We start from the raw sequence: 18,173 nt of genomic DNA, 5'->3' as shown, positions 1-18,173 counted from the left end.
TATATACATATATGGTGCATTCATGCTGCTGTGGAAAGATTTTAATATGGGGAACCCCTATTTGTTGGTAGAATTTTAACGGGCGTTTCAGTCAATGAGACGAGCTGTAGTGAGTGACCACAACTGGAGTCGTTACTTTAGTTGCAGCCCTTTTAATTTTTTGTTTTGAAAAAAATATCCAGCAATTACTTTTCATTAACGTTTTGTTTTCTTGAGATACGCCAAAGTCCTTGTGGATCAGCTCATGAATAGATTACACAAATGCGCATTGTATATTTATATATACAAAGTTTTGGAAGTTCAACGAAGTAGAATAATTATCCGATCTTTCTGTACTGACTGAACCTTTCAAAGATTGAAAATCTTTTTTGTTCCCGAAATCGACGGCCAATTTTGTGCGGTTCCTCTGGGGAAGACTTTTATGGGACGAACCGGAAAATCCTAGATATGGTTTGCATTTGAAATGCTCGAAAATGAATCAACAGATCTCAGAAAGACAGTCTTGATAAACCTAGGCTTTTGATAGAGTAATTAACCGCCGTTTTGGGGAGGAGAATGTTTATTCCTAATTAAGTCACTCGGCTAGGCTTTAACTGTTATGCCTGTAGAAACTTTCTGACAGTTCTGAGTCCCGGTATTTATAGGACTCTTGGCCTGCTAAGTTCAAAGATTAATTTTACCGCAATATTTTCTTTATCCAAATGACACTCCACGTAGTTTACACCTACCAATCAGCGCGCGGCTATTATTAGAAAGTTATTCGGGAATCGAATGGGAAATGATCAACAAGTCGTTTCGGGTCTCGTATTGAAGCTGTGGATGGTGGCTAGGCTGGATTGAGTAGACATGACAGTCAGGAAGTGGAAATTTACCGCCGTATTATCATGCAGCTCTATGTTCATGAAGTCATTCGTCTCTTGAACAAAAATCTACGAGGGCACTTTATCTGCATTACCTAACCGCAAACATAAATAAATAAATCTTCTAAAAACCCTGTCCTCTTTTTCATTTTAAATTATATTACGAAACTCTGCACTAAATATAATTAATGCATATTGAGTAAATAAAATTAAAGCCTATCGTGCAGTCCTTAAAATACATTCATTTTATCTCGGTGAATTTGCATAAATATATAGCGGTCATTCATATAAACTGGATCGTATTATCGCTGATATTTTGGTTTGGCTTTACGGCTACAAAGTTACTTCTAGAAAATGTTTACAAATATAAAATAACTTCGTTATAGTGACCTCGCCACTATCATGGGTCATAAGATGCTAGACACATGATCAAGCGCGCACTGCATCTCCCAATTTATATTTGCCCGCCATCAACCGAAGCGGACATCTTCCGGGCGAAAATGTTGTGTGTCGAAGCGCCCTCTGCACAACAATTTAAATACTCTGTCATCTAACGGACAGCCAGGGCTGTCAACGATAACAGCTCTCTGCGCTAGTACCAGTGTAGGCATTAGAGTCTCGGATCGCCTACTGAGTGTGTGAATGTGTCTAAGTTTTGTTTCGAGTACTTCTCTCTCTCACTCTCTCCTTCTCTCTCACACACTCTCTCTGTCATTCTTCTCTCTTCCTCTCTCCATTTGTGAAGATTGAAGGCCCCCCCAATCGTTTCACTTTCGTCTCGTGGATTCGCGCTCACCATCGTCACGTTAACCGTCGTTACGTCGGGACGAAATCGCAGAAGGTCAAAGAGCGCTTGCTTAATCGAGACCGCAATGCCGCAGTGGACAATAATTGCTTACCGCCAATCTCTCTATTAGGTACGGTTGTTTCAGCCGAATTTCATTGGACAGACGCACAGTAAATGAACAGACATCTTGTTGTCAGACGGTACAAAACATCTCTCGATTAAATAGTTCTTGTGGTGAGCTTCGGTCAGCGTTGCGGCTTAATCCGCCTGCGAAAAAGCCTTTAGGATGTAAAGGTTGGTAATCTTAGTCGAGTATCAGTCATTACGCTCTATTCCACAGTCGTAGTAGCAGCTCTGCTGCAGATCTTTACGCGTACATATCAGCCTTTAACTGGAGCTATCGCCGTATTCTTTCCCAGCTGAGTGCTGCTGGCAACGATGTGGACATGCTGGCTAGACAGAGCTAGGGGATCGATAATCTGCGGCTCTATGGATATCTATTGAGTTTCTTCTGTTTTATATTGTAGATCTGATTGTTTGAGTCTACTAGTATATTTAACAACGGTATGGTTGTCACCGATAGCTCTTGCTGGTTTATTGATAACCCGTCAGAGCTGAAATTGTTCAGGTCGCTTCCATTATCAGTGCTATGGCGTACAATAATATACGTCAAGTAAGCGGTATTAGTGAATAGTCTTGTGTATTTTTGATGTTATGGTGTACTAGGATGGATGTGTACATCTCTTAGCTGGGCGTTCATTGCAGCTGCTGCGTTCGCACGGTAACGTGCTCTCTCGGACCAGCTGCCCAGCAAGAAGTCATACAGAAGTTAATTATCGTCTGGGGCATTGCTGAAACTAAAGTAACAACAGAAGATATTCCACCCATTTATACCCAGTTACGAATAGTTTGCCACTGCAACTCGAAATGTGTTCACGTTTATTTCAAAGCTTGCCCCCACATTGTGCTGATTTTTAGTCCGTACATGTAGATAGATTTCTTGAGTTGTGGTAGAAGATATTAGTAAATTTGCATTTTGAAATCTATAGTCACAAAAGGATCGAGTGTAGTTTCGCTTCTGTTAACGTGGACCTGTTACAAGTGGAATTAATGTGAATTAATACCACTTATTAGCAGTACTGTGTTCCACACTGGGAAGAACCCAAAGGAACTTACAGAAGCAAAAAAAAACAAGAAACATTTAATATAATTTGTAGGCCACAGATAGAATTTCCATATTTAAACAGACGTTGCTCTCAAGTTCTTACGTAGTGATATGGCTCTAGCAGGCTATACTTCGTAGCACGCATGCTTTGTCTTTGATAGGAAATTTAGTTGGCAAAAACGTTTTATTTCTACGATGTGTGAAACCAATAACCAGTAATGTCTGGTAATTACATAATTCTATGTCATTCATAAAACTTAGCTTATAATCATAATTATCTCAGCAACCTTTTCGGGATATCATGTTCATTTGTTATCTAAGTGAGAAAAAGTTATTATGGAAGGTTGATGGAGAACTCTGCTAAATGATATGACTGCTAGATGCTAGATTCATTACTGTTTGAAATCAACAGTGAAGCTGCTTTATTTATTACTTTCCTTACTAAACAGTCTGATGGAAAATAAACAGGTCCTAACAGCAGAACTTACTGCATGAACTTATATTAATATATTTTTTTCATCATAGCTATATACCATTTCAGAATAATTTCAGTAGAAAAAAAGTTATTCAAAACTAGATGTGATGACGCAAAATTTTCCTACGAGATTAATATCGTATCTCTGTTGTAGGTTCATTGATGGCTCTCCGTCCACTGCATAGCAATGGATAAATCGTGCCTCCAGCCGATGTTTTTAATTTCTCTTAATTTCTAATGTCGCAGTCTTTCACGAGCAAAATAATAGCGCACCTGTACTTACTTGAAAAGAATGGTGCCTACGAGTACTAGTCAGTGAACTTTTTAGTCGTCTTAACAATAAACCCAGTGGGACTAGCTTTTGTTTCAGGTGGTAAAGATGTAGCAGTTGAACTTGAATTTCTCAAACTGTATGTATGTTCAGTAAACTTTAGTTCGAGTCCTTCCTGTACTAATCGTGTCAAACTCGGAATACCTCTATCCACATTAATTCACCCATGTGTAAGTTGTAACAAAAGTGACTCTCCGCACCACTTGATAATTATTTGCCACCATCGCCCGCGACCTCATCTAACCTATTGTGGCATTAGAAAATAATTGTTACAGCCGAAAATGCTTCACGTTACCTCGTTACCAGCGGTCTAATTTTAATGCAGATGGCCTGAAAAGTTTGAAACTTTTTAAATTGATCGTGGAATACCAGAAATTGGTATTGTGGAAGCTTTGTGGCTGATGTTCTGTAGGATATGGGTTGTTGTGCCTCCGCGTCCACTCCAGTCGCCTCGTTGTGATGTCAACTGGGTGATCTAATATGAATTTAACGGTAATCTAAAGGGCACTTATTATAATAACGTGTTATGCGTACAGGCATTCCATAAAGTACCATGTATTTTATCGTGTACAAGCGCGCATAGAGACATTTTAAATGTGAAAGTCGCTCATGTTGACAAAACACAGCCTTCCGCAATCACCTGTAGCATCTTCTTCCAGCTGTCAATAGAAAAGGCTTGATCTGTATCAGTGAAGTTACCTCTACTTACAAAAGAGGGCGCTAGGGGTAATCCGATGGTGGATTGGGCACATGCGGTAGTTGTCATTTTTTACTCACTACTGCAATAGCAACAGCTAATACTATAAAAATTTATTAGATAATGGTGTATACGATTCGATCGACTTTTTCACGTTGTTAATTCTAGTGGAAATATAAAAGATGTAAAACATATCAATGACTCCTTTTTCCTGTCCGAATGTTTTGTCTTATGCATGATTTTAGATATGGCTGAAGGGTGTGGCGCGAATGGATCTCGTTTTTTTGCGATAGTATTGTTACGGTCAAGGTTTTCGGATGATGCTTCTATACTTGCGTGTCCTTCGCAGAGCATTTCTAATGTAATTCTACATTGTACTGCTCATTGAAGTTTGCTAGCAAAGACAATTAGTTTACTCAAAGAATACTGCGTATTTGTGTATGCGTTGTATGTCAGCAAATAGCATATAAGGTTTTTGGCAAGGATCTACTTTAACTCGTACTTAGCCATGGTGTTCATTGATCTTCACTCAAGGGTTGCGCTTACCGTTACCATGTGCTTGGCATTGGTAGAATGCCTTTTTTCATTTTTGAATTAATTTTTTCGAAACACCCTTTTAGAACCGCTAGCCCTGTCTACAAAATGTTAATGAGCAATAACACCAATTTGCTTGGTCCACCTCATTAATGACGGTTCTTGCAGTCTGGTATCATCTTGGACATGCTGGTTCGTTCCTGAATGTATACCGTTGCATTGAAATACACTCACGCGTTATTATTGTTTTGTATTGGTCACTTGTAGCTAACATAACGTGTTGTTTTCTATCATGTTAGCAATGCGATATGTGAAATTTTAATTGAATTAGGAAAAAAAATTGCGGTTACCTTATTGCGTATACTTAGTTGTTTGGCCCAATGCGAAAATGACCCGATTTGGTCCAGTCATATGTTGCTGTTGTTGCTTATTTATCAATAACATGTAAGATAGATTAATCTGCCTCACAAGAGACACGTAACTGACCTCATGTTAGAGGAATAATCGTTATCAAAGGATCTAATCCAAAAAAATGCTAACATTTGTCTGTGTAGGATTATTTTGTCATCACATCATAACGAGCTTTGTTCTTCTGTGTTTGTTATCATCTTCGACTAGATTTCGGTTAGGGAACATATCGTCAATGGGAACAGACATTGTTATTTTGCCTACGTCGTTTTGCTGATCTCAATTATAGGCTGATTTAAGTAACGATGTGCTGGGTCGTAATGTAAGATACATTTGTACAGCGTATAAGGTTTTCAAATGATACGAATATAATCATTTATTTGACCTATACATGTTTACTACAGGTCATCGTCGTTCTTTGGAACGGTGATCTGGGCCTTTGTAGGCCGGTGTACGATGGAGTTTGGTCCATTAATCGTTGGCCTGGTGTCGACGTTCTTCTTAGCTGCTGGCCTGCTCTGGCGCTATGGCCAACCCGGAAGGCATCATATGGCTGTTACGGCCAGTGTCTTCCTCGCCTGGTACTTCTCTATGCTCATCATTATTTTAATGCCACTAGATGTTTCATCGGTAAGTAAAAATTTCCCCATATTGTTAAATAGATACGTTAATTTAACCATATGGTACGTTTTCTTTTTCCTCATTTCATCAGTTCAGTGGCTAATTAGAAAAGTCATCGAACCGATGTGTCAATTAAATTTGTGATACCTTTGAAACGAATCAGATTAGGTTGTTATCATAGTGAGCGTCATTTACTATTAAGCGGTCTGGTTATTAGTTTTTCTTTGCGAACTTGTGAATTCGATGAAATAAAATTTTCACCTTCATTCATGCAACGTAATTTTGTCTTATTTTCAGAAAAGGCCGTGTTTTTATTGTGCATGGATGATGTAGAGTTCATGATGCTGGTAGCCTCGTAGTATTTGATGCTGGATGCCCCTTTTCCAGGGCGCAGCAGTCCCTTGCTCACCATCTGAAAGTGTGAAAGGCAAATTTCCACCATAGTGGATAGTGAAATTCGTTAACTACTTTCAACTTTTGAGACTGTGAAGTAAATAAATGTAAAAAAAAAGTAGCTAATTCTCGTTGCTAAACCTCTTGTCTATCCGTTCCTTTTGAAACTCTCTACTCCCTTAATAATTGACGTACTAATGCAGCACATAACGTGCTTCACTTCACCACCTCAGTAGCAGTGGCTACGCCTCTCAGCTTCTCCTTGTGGTTAAAGCTCTATTTGACAAAAAGATACTTGATTATTTATTAAGTCATGTTTGACTGTGTGCTTTACAGACCGCGTATAAGCAATGCTTGACGTATCACAATCTGTCGGCGGTACCACCTCATGAAGCTCACGGACCTCATGCTGCAGCTCTCACTTTGCAGCTTCGAGCTTATGCTGGACCGGCAAATTTTAGCGGGAATGATTCTACGGCGTTCGACGTGAGGACCAGTACGACAAGCTCTATGCACCAAACGAACGATCAAGCAAACGGATCTGGTCTGGTTCTTGTGCTAGTAAATTTAATTCAAATTGAGTCAGTTGTCCATATTTACTCGCTTTGATCTTTGTGTTTGTAAATACTTGAGTTTAATCTAATATATGCATTAATAGTCGAATGCAAGAGGTATGCGCAGATCATAATATTGCCGGCGTATTATCACAAAAGCAACTTACGTTCATCTGTGTTTCGTGATATTCAGTTATAACAAGTAATCGCAGTCCATCGCAAGTAGTCGTCAATTCAACTTCGTTGGGAGCAGGACCAACCGAGAGCAACGCGTCCCCTGCTGGGAACGTAACAAATCCACCGTACGCGTTGCCGGTGGACCCAACACATCCAGCAGGACCATTACATCCGGTTTTGCCTTCGTCGTCCATCCTCCCACATCCCATTAACGATTTTTGCCCGAAACCCTGGAGTCGCGTTCCGGATGACGCGTTTCCTGTGCTTTGGAGAATTGTCTACTGGAGTTCACAGCTTCTTACGTGGTCTGTTGTATTACTAAAATGTTCTCACTTCTATTTCCGGCACTGCCCTTAAGCACTACAATATACTAGTTGGAGTGCTTTTTGTCAAATGAGCAAATTTGCCTTCCCTGAGTGGTGCTCTCCGTATCACTGTGCCATATTGCTTGCATATAACTTTCAGGATAATTCTTCCACTAATGCAGTCATATTCGACCGCCGGAGATTTTACTACATCCGGTAAACTGAGGACCGCGCTTTATGAAAATGCAATCTACTACGGGACGTACCTTTGCATCTTCGTTGTGCTCCTTGTTTATCTCATCATTAACGGCATTGGTCTGGACGGGTAGGAAGCGACTTGACACATGTAGATATAACGTGTACATTCGCCCACAAACATAAGTATTAAATAGATGTCAAGTATATTAATGTGCGTACATCGGCAAAGGTACCCATATCGCGTCTGCCATACATGACTATTACAATATGCTAGTAAGTTCTCTTATTTTTCTAGGGGGAAGCTCAAAGTACTACTAATTACTGCGTCAAACACGTGGGGTCTTTTTTTGCTAGTCCTACTACTGGGTAGCGGATTGGTCGACGTGCCCCGTACAATGTGGAATCTCTCCCGAAAAGGCTATACACTAAGGTAATGTGATCAGGCTTGCCTGGTCCAGTACATAAAGGCATATCTGACAATTGGGTTGAGAATCACAGCAGAGTTATGTCGTATCCAATAATTAAACAGTTCATTTCTAGACGTTTCCCTAGAGATAGATTAGCTAGCGTCTATAGAGTAGATGCCTACACTGATGACTAGTTCCCTATAACTGGAATGTACAAGTATACAATAACCATCTGCTGGATAGGGCGAAACAAAATCCGCAAGTGAGTATCAACAGTGAACCTATCCAAATATCAGTTTTATAGTCATTATTATATATATTATTGGTAATCATTGTCGTACACGGCAACGTTCAGCATGCTTCATGCACCATTGTTCGAATCTGATGACTGATCTTTTCAGGTATCTTTATTTCAAAGCCGCAAAATTGTCAATGGAAAAATGTGAAACCGAAGAGAGGCTGGATGACGCTATTGAGGTTCGTACGAAGCGAGCTCTAGCTATTTCGAAGCCATTTCATGAAGCTTCAGACAGTTCATCAAATAGCTTTCATTCACTATAATCGTGGATGGTCTAGTGTGTTTATCTTTGCACTGAAGCAAAAATCTTTCCAATTTATTAACAACTCATTGCTGCACTGTTTATTTCACTCCGTAGTTCTCAATGCGCAATTGAGGTTTGTGTGAAAGCTCGTAGACGAAAAAACGGATATGTGACATTGCTAGGAGAGTATTGTTGATAGTAGTAGTATTAGGTATTGGTATCGATGTTTATTATTCGGACCTCGATTGTGCAGGAGCTTCGTCAGGTGAACAACTGTATCACTATGGGCAGCCCCTTGAGGCGGTACGTCGACGTGATAATTTCCCGGATTCCCCGCGCTAAATGGGAGGATACTCGTCGCAATCGTACCACAGCTTCGGGCGCGAGTGTCTCAGAGAAAAGCCTCGTTAGATTACATAAGCAGGTACGTACAATGCCGCAGCGACCAATTGATATGTGGAGGAAACGCAATGTATAGTGTACATGATACGAGATAATGGCGCTTGCCAGGTATATCACTAGCGGTAGCGAATCAGCCATAGTCGCTCATTCTGCACCATGCATATATTTATAACCGTAAGATTTAATCAATAATTGCATAAAACACAATTAGATAGACACTGATATCATTCTGCAATTTCACAAAATGAATGAGATTTTTATGAATCAATCGTGCGCGGTGTTCGATCAACAGGTAATCAAAGCAATGCAGGGTGTCAATCGAACACAGGTCCAATGGGATCAGTTGCTTGCAGACATACTTTACTGGGAGGACATTAGCAAAAATGAGGCTAATGTAGAGCGACGTTTCAAAAGCTCGCTCGACTATCGGCCTCGAGGACAGCTGACGAAGATGTTCTGCACTCCGACCGTGGAATGGTATTGGCGATGCCTACTCCGAGCCGTACTGCTTCGAGCATTGGCTGTCATATTCGCCGGCTTCACTATTCTGATCATGTTCTCTGAAGTGACGTTCTTTATTCGCAAACCGCTAATTTCCGTTGTCGGTATTATTCACAGGTTGGTAGATTTACAAATGTCGAAGTAGTTTATAGGCTGAGGCGTTAATATTGATTAATAGAGGTTCTCAAAGGCTCACATTGCTACTTAGATACGAAGTAGTAGCTATATAGAACTCGTGCTTTCCTTTACAAGACGTATTTGTTCTTCATAGACATATCGCATCGTCTTTTCAAGTACAAAAAAAAAGAGAGAGAGAGAGAGAGAGAAAAATACATTTTTGTTACATGCAGATTGCGGGGCCGACAACTGTATTAATCGGTATGCTTTCGAATGTATTGTACTGTGTGTTTTTGTTCATGCAGCTCGCTCGAAACGTCGTTTAGTTATTTTGGTCTTGAGGTTTTCAGTGCGACGACGCTGGGCTACCTGTGTCTTTGCACGTATTACACGCTGTTCAAAATCCGTATCTTCAATCTCTACTACCTTGTACCGCATCAGCAGACCAGCGAATATTCTCTCATTTTCTCTGGGATGTAAGTCTTGTATAGGTTACATTGTTTCCTATGCATTAGACATGCAATAAACGGTCTTTTCGTTGAAAGCCTTTCCGATGCTTCCTCTTTCTGTCGCATATTACGAATAGCTTCATTCTACGTCCATCTTTTTAATTACAGGATGCTGTGTCGGTTGACGCCGCCATTATGCCTAAACTTTTTGGGCATGACCCACCTAGATCAACATATTTCGCGAGAGCCGGACCGGGTCGAAACGGCTTACACGAAGATTATGGGCCACATGGACGTGATATCAATCGTTTCAGATGGTTTCAACGTGTACTTTCCCATGCTGATCTGCGTTCTCGGTGTAGCCACGTACCTGAAATGGGGTTCAAAAATTGTTCACGCATTGGGCTTTGAGCAGTTCCTTGCCGATGATGATCTTACGATCGATTTGGTTGACGAAGGACGTGACCTTGTCAAAAGAGGTACGTTCAGCTCCTTCTAGTAAATACTCATATAAAACTAGAACAAGACAGTTAAAGCAGCTTTTTCGACATTTTTCATGACTCAAAATTGTTTAAAGTTTTGAATAACTTTTAACGAAACAGAGTGGCATTAATATCATTCTTCAAAGAGGATAATATTGTTCTATATTAGAGATTAGTTTGTTTTAGTCAATTAAGCACTAGGGCAAAGCTTGCTTGTCTCTAAGCTCGTTCACTTTTTTCTCATGTTGCTTTATAGAAAAGAACCGTCGGCAACGCCAGCTGGAGAACGAGATTCGGCGACGTCAACGGTTGCAGACAGCTCCCAGCCAGGAATTTAGTCCTGGCACTTTAGGAGGGGGCGGCGTCGGTGGAGGCGGAGGTGCAGGATCCGCGACAGGAGAGCCACGCAGTGAGTAGGCGGCGTGATCTTTCTGTCTATCAGCAGAATCTGCATTTCTGCTTCTGTTCTGCTGTGCCACTCTTCCGGATGCTGATGTCAGCTGCTGCTGATACCACCACTACTACCGCTGCTGATGGAACCCCGGTGACCGCTTGCTTGTCATTTGCTTTGCTTTCGGTGTGTAGTAGAATTGATAATTATGCTTTTACAAGCCGGTGAATTCCTAGGTGTATCCTAGGCACAGAGGCACCCCAAACTCATTATTTCTAAAGGCAAGTCCAGACAAGTGTGATTCATGCACGTGTTATAGATTTTGCTTCGGGACAAATGGTCTTCCGTTATTTTCCTTAATACCGATACCCAATCGCGCTATCGTAAGCGCCGCGTCGGATCGGTCCACTGATTCCCTGTAATTCAGGTTGCGTTGAGCTTCCTGTTATCGTTGTATCCTTTTTACTTCATTTAAACCCTAACTTTTTTGCACAAGAACTTGTACATGCACAAAAACGCTTGAATTTAATTTCCTATGCAAGAAAATATCTGTTAAAAATCTTTTTTCCTAATAATTTTCTAATGTCAAGTAACAGTAAACAATGGTCCATTAAAATAGTGACTAACATATCAGTTTGATATTTTTAATGTAACGTATTAACCTATGGTTTTCAATGCCGCATGAGTTCATAACTAATTTTGGCTGATCATTTGTTATAGATAGCTAAACTACCTATATATATATATATATATATATATATATATATATTTAAACCTTAACTAAAAGGTTGGTTGTTTTGATCATTTATAAAATAGCGAATTATAAGGGCGTACTTTAAATTTAAAAAGTTTTTTTGAGATAACAATTAATCAAATACTGATTTTATAAGCGCACCCTATATAGAATGTGTCTATATATAGAAATGTAAATTTGTTCCCTCGATCCCAAATGCCCTTGAAGCATCAAACACGAACAAATTGGCTTAAGTTTGTTGTTGCCTCTACGTTCAACTTTTTTGGTTTAGGGTAAAAGAAAAGTTCACCTAAGTTGCCTCTTGAACTTATGAAAATTGTACTAAACTGCCATAGCGAATACGCATACGTAAAAGCCTACCCTCGCCACACCCCAAAAGCAACGGTTTTGCGTATTAACATACCCATTGACGTTGAAAACGGGCTTTATCAGATGATATTTTTTTATCGTGTATATGTCATTTGTCGCGAGATCAGTGGTTGTTCTTATATCGTAAAAGGCCTCTATGAACGCGGTTCGCTCTGCCACCGTGAACAACATGTGGAAACAAGAGTCCTCAAGCGTTAGAGATAGAGACTCTCCCTTCCTGCCATATCATTCTTCTTAGAAAATTCTTGTCGGTTTATAACATGTTCAGTTGATAAGGTAGCCTGGGCATTGAGTGGCATATGCTTACATTGATTGTTATGAGAGATATTTGACGGCTGATAAGTTCCCCTTTAGAGACTTTGTTAACTCTACCTGAGCTGGTATCCTTTAGCTGTGAACGCGCACGTTGTATATAGTATGGCTTATGGAATATCCAAACTTAGATCTCGAAAACACACAGTCAACTGACCAGCTTAATAATGCACTTTCTCTAGTTGCTTTTAGGATCAACTTAAAGTAACTTTTAAATCTTGTCGTTATCCTGTTACGTTTTGTCTGCACAATTTAAGATTTCCAGGACAGAATGAATTTAGGTACGGCTATAAATATGGCTGTCAGCGAGCTAATGACTTCTACGAGTATTTTGTAACCAACGATTTTAATTATAGTTCGTCAAAAGATGCTAGATATATATATATATATATATATATATATATATATATATATATATATATAACACAGATAAAATTGTGCTTGAAATCTTTCACAGAAGCAATAAGAACGGTATATGCTATGAATATATGGATTTGCTTTCAAATAGGAACGCGGACGAACGTTATTGTTTACAGAAACTTCCGGTAAAGTACATAAAACATAACAGCAGTAGTCTTATGTGATAGATTATAGTCTAATCGATTGATGTTCTGAGGAGGCTGTCCTCAGTTACACCGCTAAAAGTGTCGCTAATATCGGTATTACAAAGAACTGTCCCTTTGCGTACCAGTAATTCTAATTTAATTATTCTGTTCGGAGCGACGTAGGGGCTACATCGATCTTCAAATATGATCATACCAATTTAGACGTAACGAACGAGTGTGTTAGGTAACCTCTACTTAAAAAACTTCACAGCATTAAAACATCGCATCCTTTTTTAGACCTACTGCCGGTGTCCTAAAATTCAAATAAATATAATAGAATGTATTGCATGTTCCTAAACTCTTTGTTGGCCTGCCTTATCGAATATCTTTTGTATTGAATTAGACATTTTCATAACGGCAGCCCACTTGATAACTATCATTAGGAATCTTCTTACAAATTATTCTCGCCACTCTAAGAAGAGCCGTATCGATCATTCACGAGTTCAGATTTAGAAATAGTTATTATGTTTTGTTTGTCTATGATGAATTGTCACTGTTTTGGTCCGATGTGTCGATTTACGAAGGCAAAGATAACTTACTTACGGGCTATGGATGATGCACCAAGGCACAGATCGATCACTGTGTACTTAATAATACAAGTTATCGTACTGAAATAATTGATAACTCAAACGTTCAACTAGCCACGTCAAATGTAGCAAACGTGCTATATAAGTTTTGATGAAACACTGGGCAGCAGCTAACGATGAGAATGAAAAAAGCGCCTCTCGTATAAGCCTACGTGAGCCTAAATGATTTTGCTTAAGCTAGTCACGGAACTGTGTCAAAAAAAAAGGCGTTCCACTGAAATCAGTTTGGTAAATCTAGCCACTTTTAGTTGACTACAGGTCCACTTAAGTTTGAAATAATTCAATTACCAGACTTTTCTATATTAGAAATCTAGACGACTGTGGCATTTTTTAATGTCACAAATCGAAAGACTCAACATAACTTTGAAGAGAAGTTATGTTGAGCGAATTCAATAGCATTACAGCGAGCTCCTACAAAGCTTCCAACAGATCGTACATGATGATGGAAGGATGTGCACTTTCACAAATAAAAACACAAAGCACTCTAATATTGAACATCGACTGACGCCAAGGTTTTTTTAGTGCTCGGTAGCTTTGCTCTTGTTTGCTCGACGGGCATTGCTGGTGATAGCATTGGCCCCTTCGCATACTTGCTTGTTTGAACTTGAAACAGAAGCCTGTGCTTGCTGGCTCGCATTCTCCAAGCTACCCAACAATCTCCAAGCTACCCAACAATCTCCACGCTTATCGACATCTGGTGGGAAATACGCTGAGTTCTTGACTAAGGTGGCATTGCCTAGATAAATATTGTCGCCTGACTGCGACTTCGATTACATTGTATACGCACTAATGTTACTATCGAGAAATAATCCTGGATATGTTTTCCTTCTAGACGGTCGTCCCGCCTTAAACGGCAACGGGTCTATGGAAAGCGCGCGTGCCGAGCTACTGGCCGGAGTCGGGGAGACTCCTGACTACAATTCCAGGGATCCACTCTCGCCTATGGATACACATTGGTCGGCGTCCAGACTACAACCACCGAGAAATATATTTGACGATGTCTGAAGTATCGCCCCTTCAAACGACAAGAACTTTCTTTTGATAGTAGCGGTATCAGCGAAAATGAAATTTTTCATTTCCACACCTGTGTGAGGGGATATGCGGCGTTTAAGTTCTACTTAGTTTCCCTATATAATCTCTCGTGGTTTTGAGGATTCTTACTGGCTGCTGACACGTACGTATGACAGTGAAACGTTAAAATGAGAGGTTGTTTTCAAAACTGATATCAATCCCTGTCTTTTCGCCTACATGATTCAAACTTAAGACAAAAGCGTCAGGTCGTGTTAGCAACTAACGGCCGTGGTCCTGCTGCACTATATGGTGCTAATACGGATAATACCAAATGATAATAAGATGTCAATTTGAAGCGTGTGTCACGCGCCGAAATAAATACGAAATTGATGAAGCTACGTAACGCCGAACAACCACAAATGCTGTCACTCTCGAAGAAGAATCGGCAACACACGTTAGTCTACTATCGCTCAACGAAGATCGTCGACAGATTCGATGATCGGCTTACTGTGTTCACTACCCTGTCAACTGTGTAGCTTGAAGACGCTGTTCATGGAATAAGTAGAGTTATTCCTCACTAACGAATGCCGTAATATAATCTCGTTCATCGACACGAGAGCTTGTTTTCTTCACTTCGACTATGTTACCAATATGCGTGGGCATATTTGGGTAGGCAAAATGCTTTACACGATAGCTATATGACAGGAATATCGTAATGCAGTGAAGACATTCTCTGCGTTGCTAAGAAAGATCTGTAATACTCTGCTAAATTTAGATTCTTCTCTTTTAAAAATATATCGTATATCACTCAGTAATATGTAGTAGATGAATTACCTATCGCATGGGCTCATTGCGACGAGAAAGCGTAAGGTTACAGCAGGCTCCAGCCGCCTCTCCTGTAACTCAATGAGATTTCCGAGTGTTCTTGTTCCACATTTACAATATTATCATTTCGACACGATACCACACGTATGCTCATACCATCAGATACCATGATCTTGCGGGAATGTTCGGAAATGCCTTACGGTGGATACAATCATCAAAGGATCTATGATGTTTGTTAATACACGAAGCTAATATTACGGAGCGTTACCATATTTCTCTGACTTGCCTGTACGTATTCGTGACACGGACTACTGTTTTGACTAAAGACGATCAGAAGGGAAAGACATTTTCTGGCGTCATTGTATAGATACTGTGCACGACCGAAATTTAGAATGATTGGCCTGAAAGCAAACATTGCCTTTGATTGTATACTTCATCGTATTGCTCGTATAGAAAAAGGACCATAAATGGCTTTCTTAGCGAGTCAAAGTGATGCGCGAATAAGGAAGGAATGTCTAGCAAAATTCTATAACAGAGACCCTTATGCGTTTTGAAGCAATGCAAATTGTACTAAACGTTTAGAAACTAGCGAGTCCAGTAAAAATTAGGGTAGGGTTTTTTTTAACTAAACGAGAGGCACGCGTGGAGTTCTGTTTTAGCCATCCCGTAGCATTGCAAGTATTATGAATTTGGTATGCTCGACGTATCAACGCTCTCTGTCTGTTTGCGTCAAATTGACTTACCCATACGATCCTTTAATGCTTCTTGATGAGCGGACAAATCTCGACTACAAAGAAACAGCTGTTCTACAAGTCGATGATGTACGGGACCCGACTTCAGAATGGTGACAGCAGCCGAAATCACTGTTTTGCTTTGTCCGAGTCAACTCTGACGGTATACAAGCATAGCAAGACTAAAACAAGGGAAACTGAAACTCGTAAATGCGTATTCCTGGCAAGATTGTAGGTGGTACAGCATGTGTGCTGGAATAAATGGAGCAGCGACGACGTCGTCAGTGTTGACAAGGGAGAGTGTACAGATAGGGGATTTTGTAATATATTATATATACTCATATTCTATTTGTAGTGTTATCTTTATTATGCTATACTGTATTTTATGGGGCCAATCATACAAACGATACGCTAATTTCTAGCAGTAAAAGTTGCAGGGATTTAGCGGGATACATTTGCTCGCGCAGGTACGTTACCTTATCTGCTTAGCCTAATAAAGTTTTTACCATCATATCCGTTTACTATTATTACGAACGTCATTATCATACTCTTACCGACACTGAACTATGTGATAAATAGAAAACAGCAATGAGCTGAATTGGTTCGTTAACGGCGCAAAATCAAAGCAGCTCTTTTGTAAAGGACATATGGAAGGTTAACAAAAGCCATGGGAAAAAGACAAGTAGCCCAGCTCACGCATCTGTATAATGTGTACGTAAGTGCTGGTGCGTAAGGCTAAGTATAAGAAGCAAACAGAATGGGGACGTCGTGCTCGACTAAAGAAGCGACGATCAGAAATAATTTTTATTATGATGATGTGGAAAATTATAGGACAGTTTTCCATCTGTGTCCTATCCGATATACTTCGAGTTGTGATGGAAAATAGGACGACTGTGCTAATGATTATCGATGACGTAACGACGCAAATCGTACTGTAATTTGCTCAGTGGTAAACTTCGATACAAATTGAATGTTTCATTTAGCATCTCTCGTACGGACCGGGAACCGCAAAAATTGTTTCAAATGAGAAATGTTGAATTAATATCTATTTGTATATGCGTCCCCTTTGCTTTAGCCGTAAAAATGAGCTACCAAACCTGTCGAAACGACGCTGAGTTTCAGATTAAGGAATGACCTATCCGTCTGCGCAAGTGCAAAGTGTCCTCTAGACCTACCGAATCGCAGACGACGTGATCCTGAAACGACGAAGTAGTTATCATCCAGTTTTTCTATAATATAAAAATGTCAAAATTGATGAACGCTTTAACTGAGCTTAAAAATTAAGCAAAAAGTGAAATAGTCTTACCATCGTGTAGTATATTATTGTAAATGTATTGGGATAGGGCGTTCTAAGGTCCGTCAATGTACTTGGATAGTTTTTAAACAAGTGAATACCGACGCCATGGTAATGTTAGGATATCGCAATGATTTCCGTTCTGTAAGATACCTTGTGTGAGATTTCCACTCAGAGAAAAAACGGTCCGTCATATATATATATGACGGACCGTCTTTTCTCTTATATCGTATATATATATATATATATATGATATAAGTTAAACGGCTAAACGTAAGTTAAACGTAAATGTACACGTAGAGAAAGGCCATTTGGTAGTGTCGTATAGTTGTATCATGGGCAATGACTTAGCAAAAAAAAAAAGAACGACGAGGAAAGTAAACCTTACGTGTCATGTAGGACTTTTTCCACAAGCATAATTGAGAAGCAGTAGCCACTCGGAGAGTGCTGACGCCATATCTGAGTTTCGCTGAAGAAAATAAATTTACAAGAGCCTTTGTTAGTCAGGTGAATGCTGCATTATCGTCGTTTCTCGCTTTTACACAATCGTGTCAATACGAGCTAATGTTTAATACACACAGGAAAGGCTGTTCGTCACAAATTAAGTGACTTTTTTAAGCAGGATTACTTAAATACACATTTCGAGCTTCCCGTCCATTAGTACCCTTGAGAATCGCTAATTGAGATGGCTGACTTCAGCATGAAACGAAGTGCGTTTACGTCTGGTCTTGTGAAGCCATTTCCCTTAAGTGTCCCTACGTTAAATAGGCATATAGTGCTTGACATCGGGGCTGAGTTTGGTTCGGGACTGAAATGGTGTTAGTTACGCAGTATCGGCCCTGGATTTACTTCTTTAGTAATACTTCAAGGCTCAAATCCATGTACGGCG

The 18,173-nt window shown here is 39.9% G+C and overlaps 1 protein-coding gene and 1 long non-coding RNA gene across 3 annotated transcripts; one reads left to right on the top strand and one right to left on the bottom strand.

Moving 5' to 3' along the window:
* The first annotated feature begins 2,074 nt into the window (after positions 1–2,074).
* On the top strand, positions 2,075–17,796 carry LOC111244404 (LMBR1 domain-containing protein 2 homolog). 2 transcript variants are annotated; one of them, XM_086978514.1, is made up of 13 exons: positions 2,075–2,320; positions 5,662–5,887; positions 6,608–6,815; positions 7,019–7,307; positions 7,468–7,632; positions 7,801–7,935; positions 8,314–8,389; positions 8,708–8,878; positions 9,149–9,474; positions 9,780–9,950; positions 10,092–10,402; positions 10,662–10,814; positions 14,256–17,796. In XM_086978514.1, the coding sequence occupies exons 1-13, from the start codon at positions 2,214–2,216 to the stop codon at positions 14,426–14,428; spliced, it is 2,511 nt and encodes an 836-aa protein (XP_086834640.1). In that variant the 5' UTR covers positions 2,075–2,213; the 3' UTR covers positions 14,429–17,796. The 2 variants fall into 2 exon arrangements, with proteins under 2 accessions (XP_086834640.1, XP_022647211.1); XM_022791476.2 differs by lacking the exons at positions 2,075–2,320; positions 9,780–9,950 and having other exon boundaries at positions 5,714–5,887.
* On the bottom strand, positions 3,218–7,134 carry LOC147757259 (uncharacterized). Its single transcript, XR_015319883.1, has 2 exons — positions 6,993–7,134; positions 3,218–6,290 (listed from the first exon to the last, which is right to left on the bottom strand). It is a non-coding gene; the product is annotated as an uncharacterized LOC147757259 (long non-coding RNA).
* Positions 17,797–18,173: the final 377 nt, after the last annotated feature.

This window comes from Varroa destructor, unplaced genomic scaffold, assembly GCF_002443255.2.
Source record: "Varroa destructor unplaced genomic scaffold, Vdes_3.0 BEIS01000002.1, whole genome shotgun sequence".
Classification (NCBI taxonomy): Eukaryota; Metazoa; Arthropoda; class Arachnida; order Mesostigmata; family Varroidae; genus Varroa; species Varroa destructor.
Note: the sequence above shows the minus strand (reverse complement) of the source record. Positions and strands in the feature narration are given on the sequence as shown.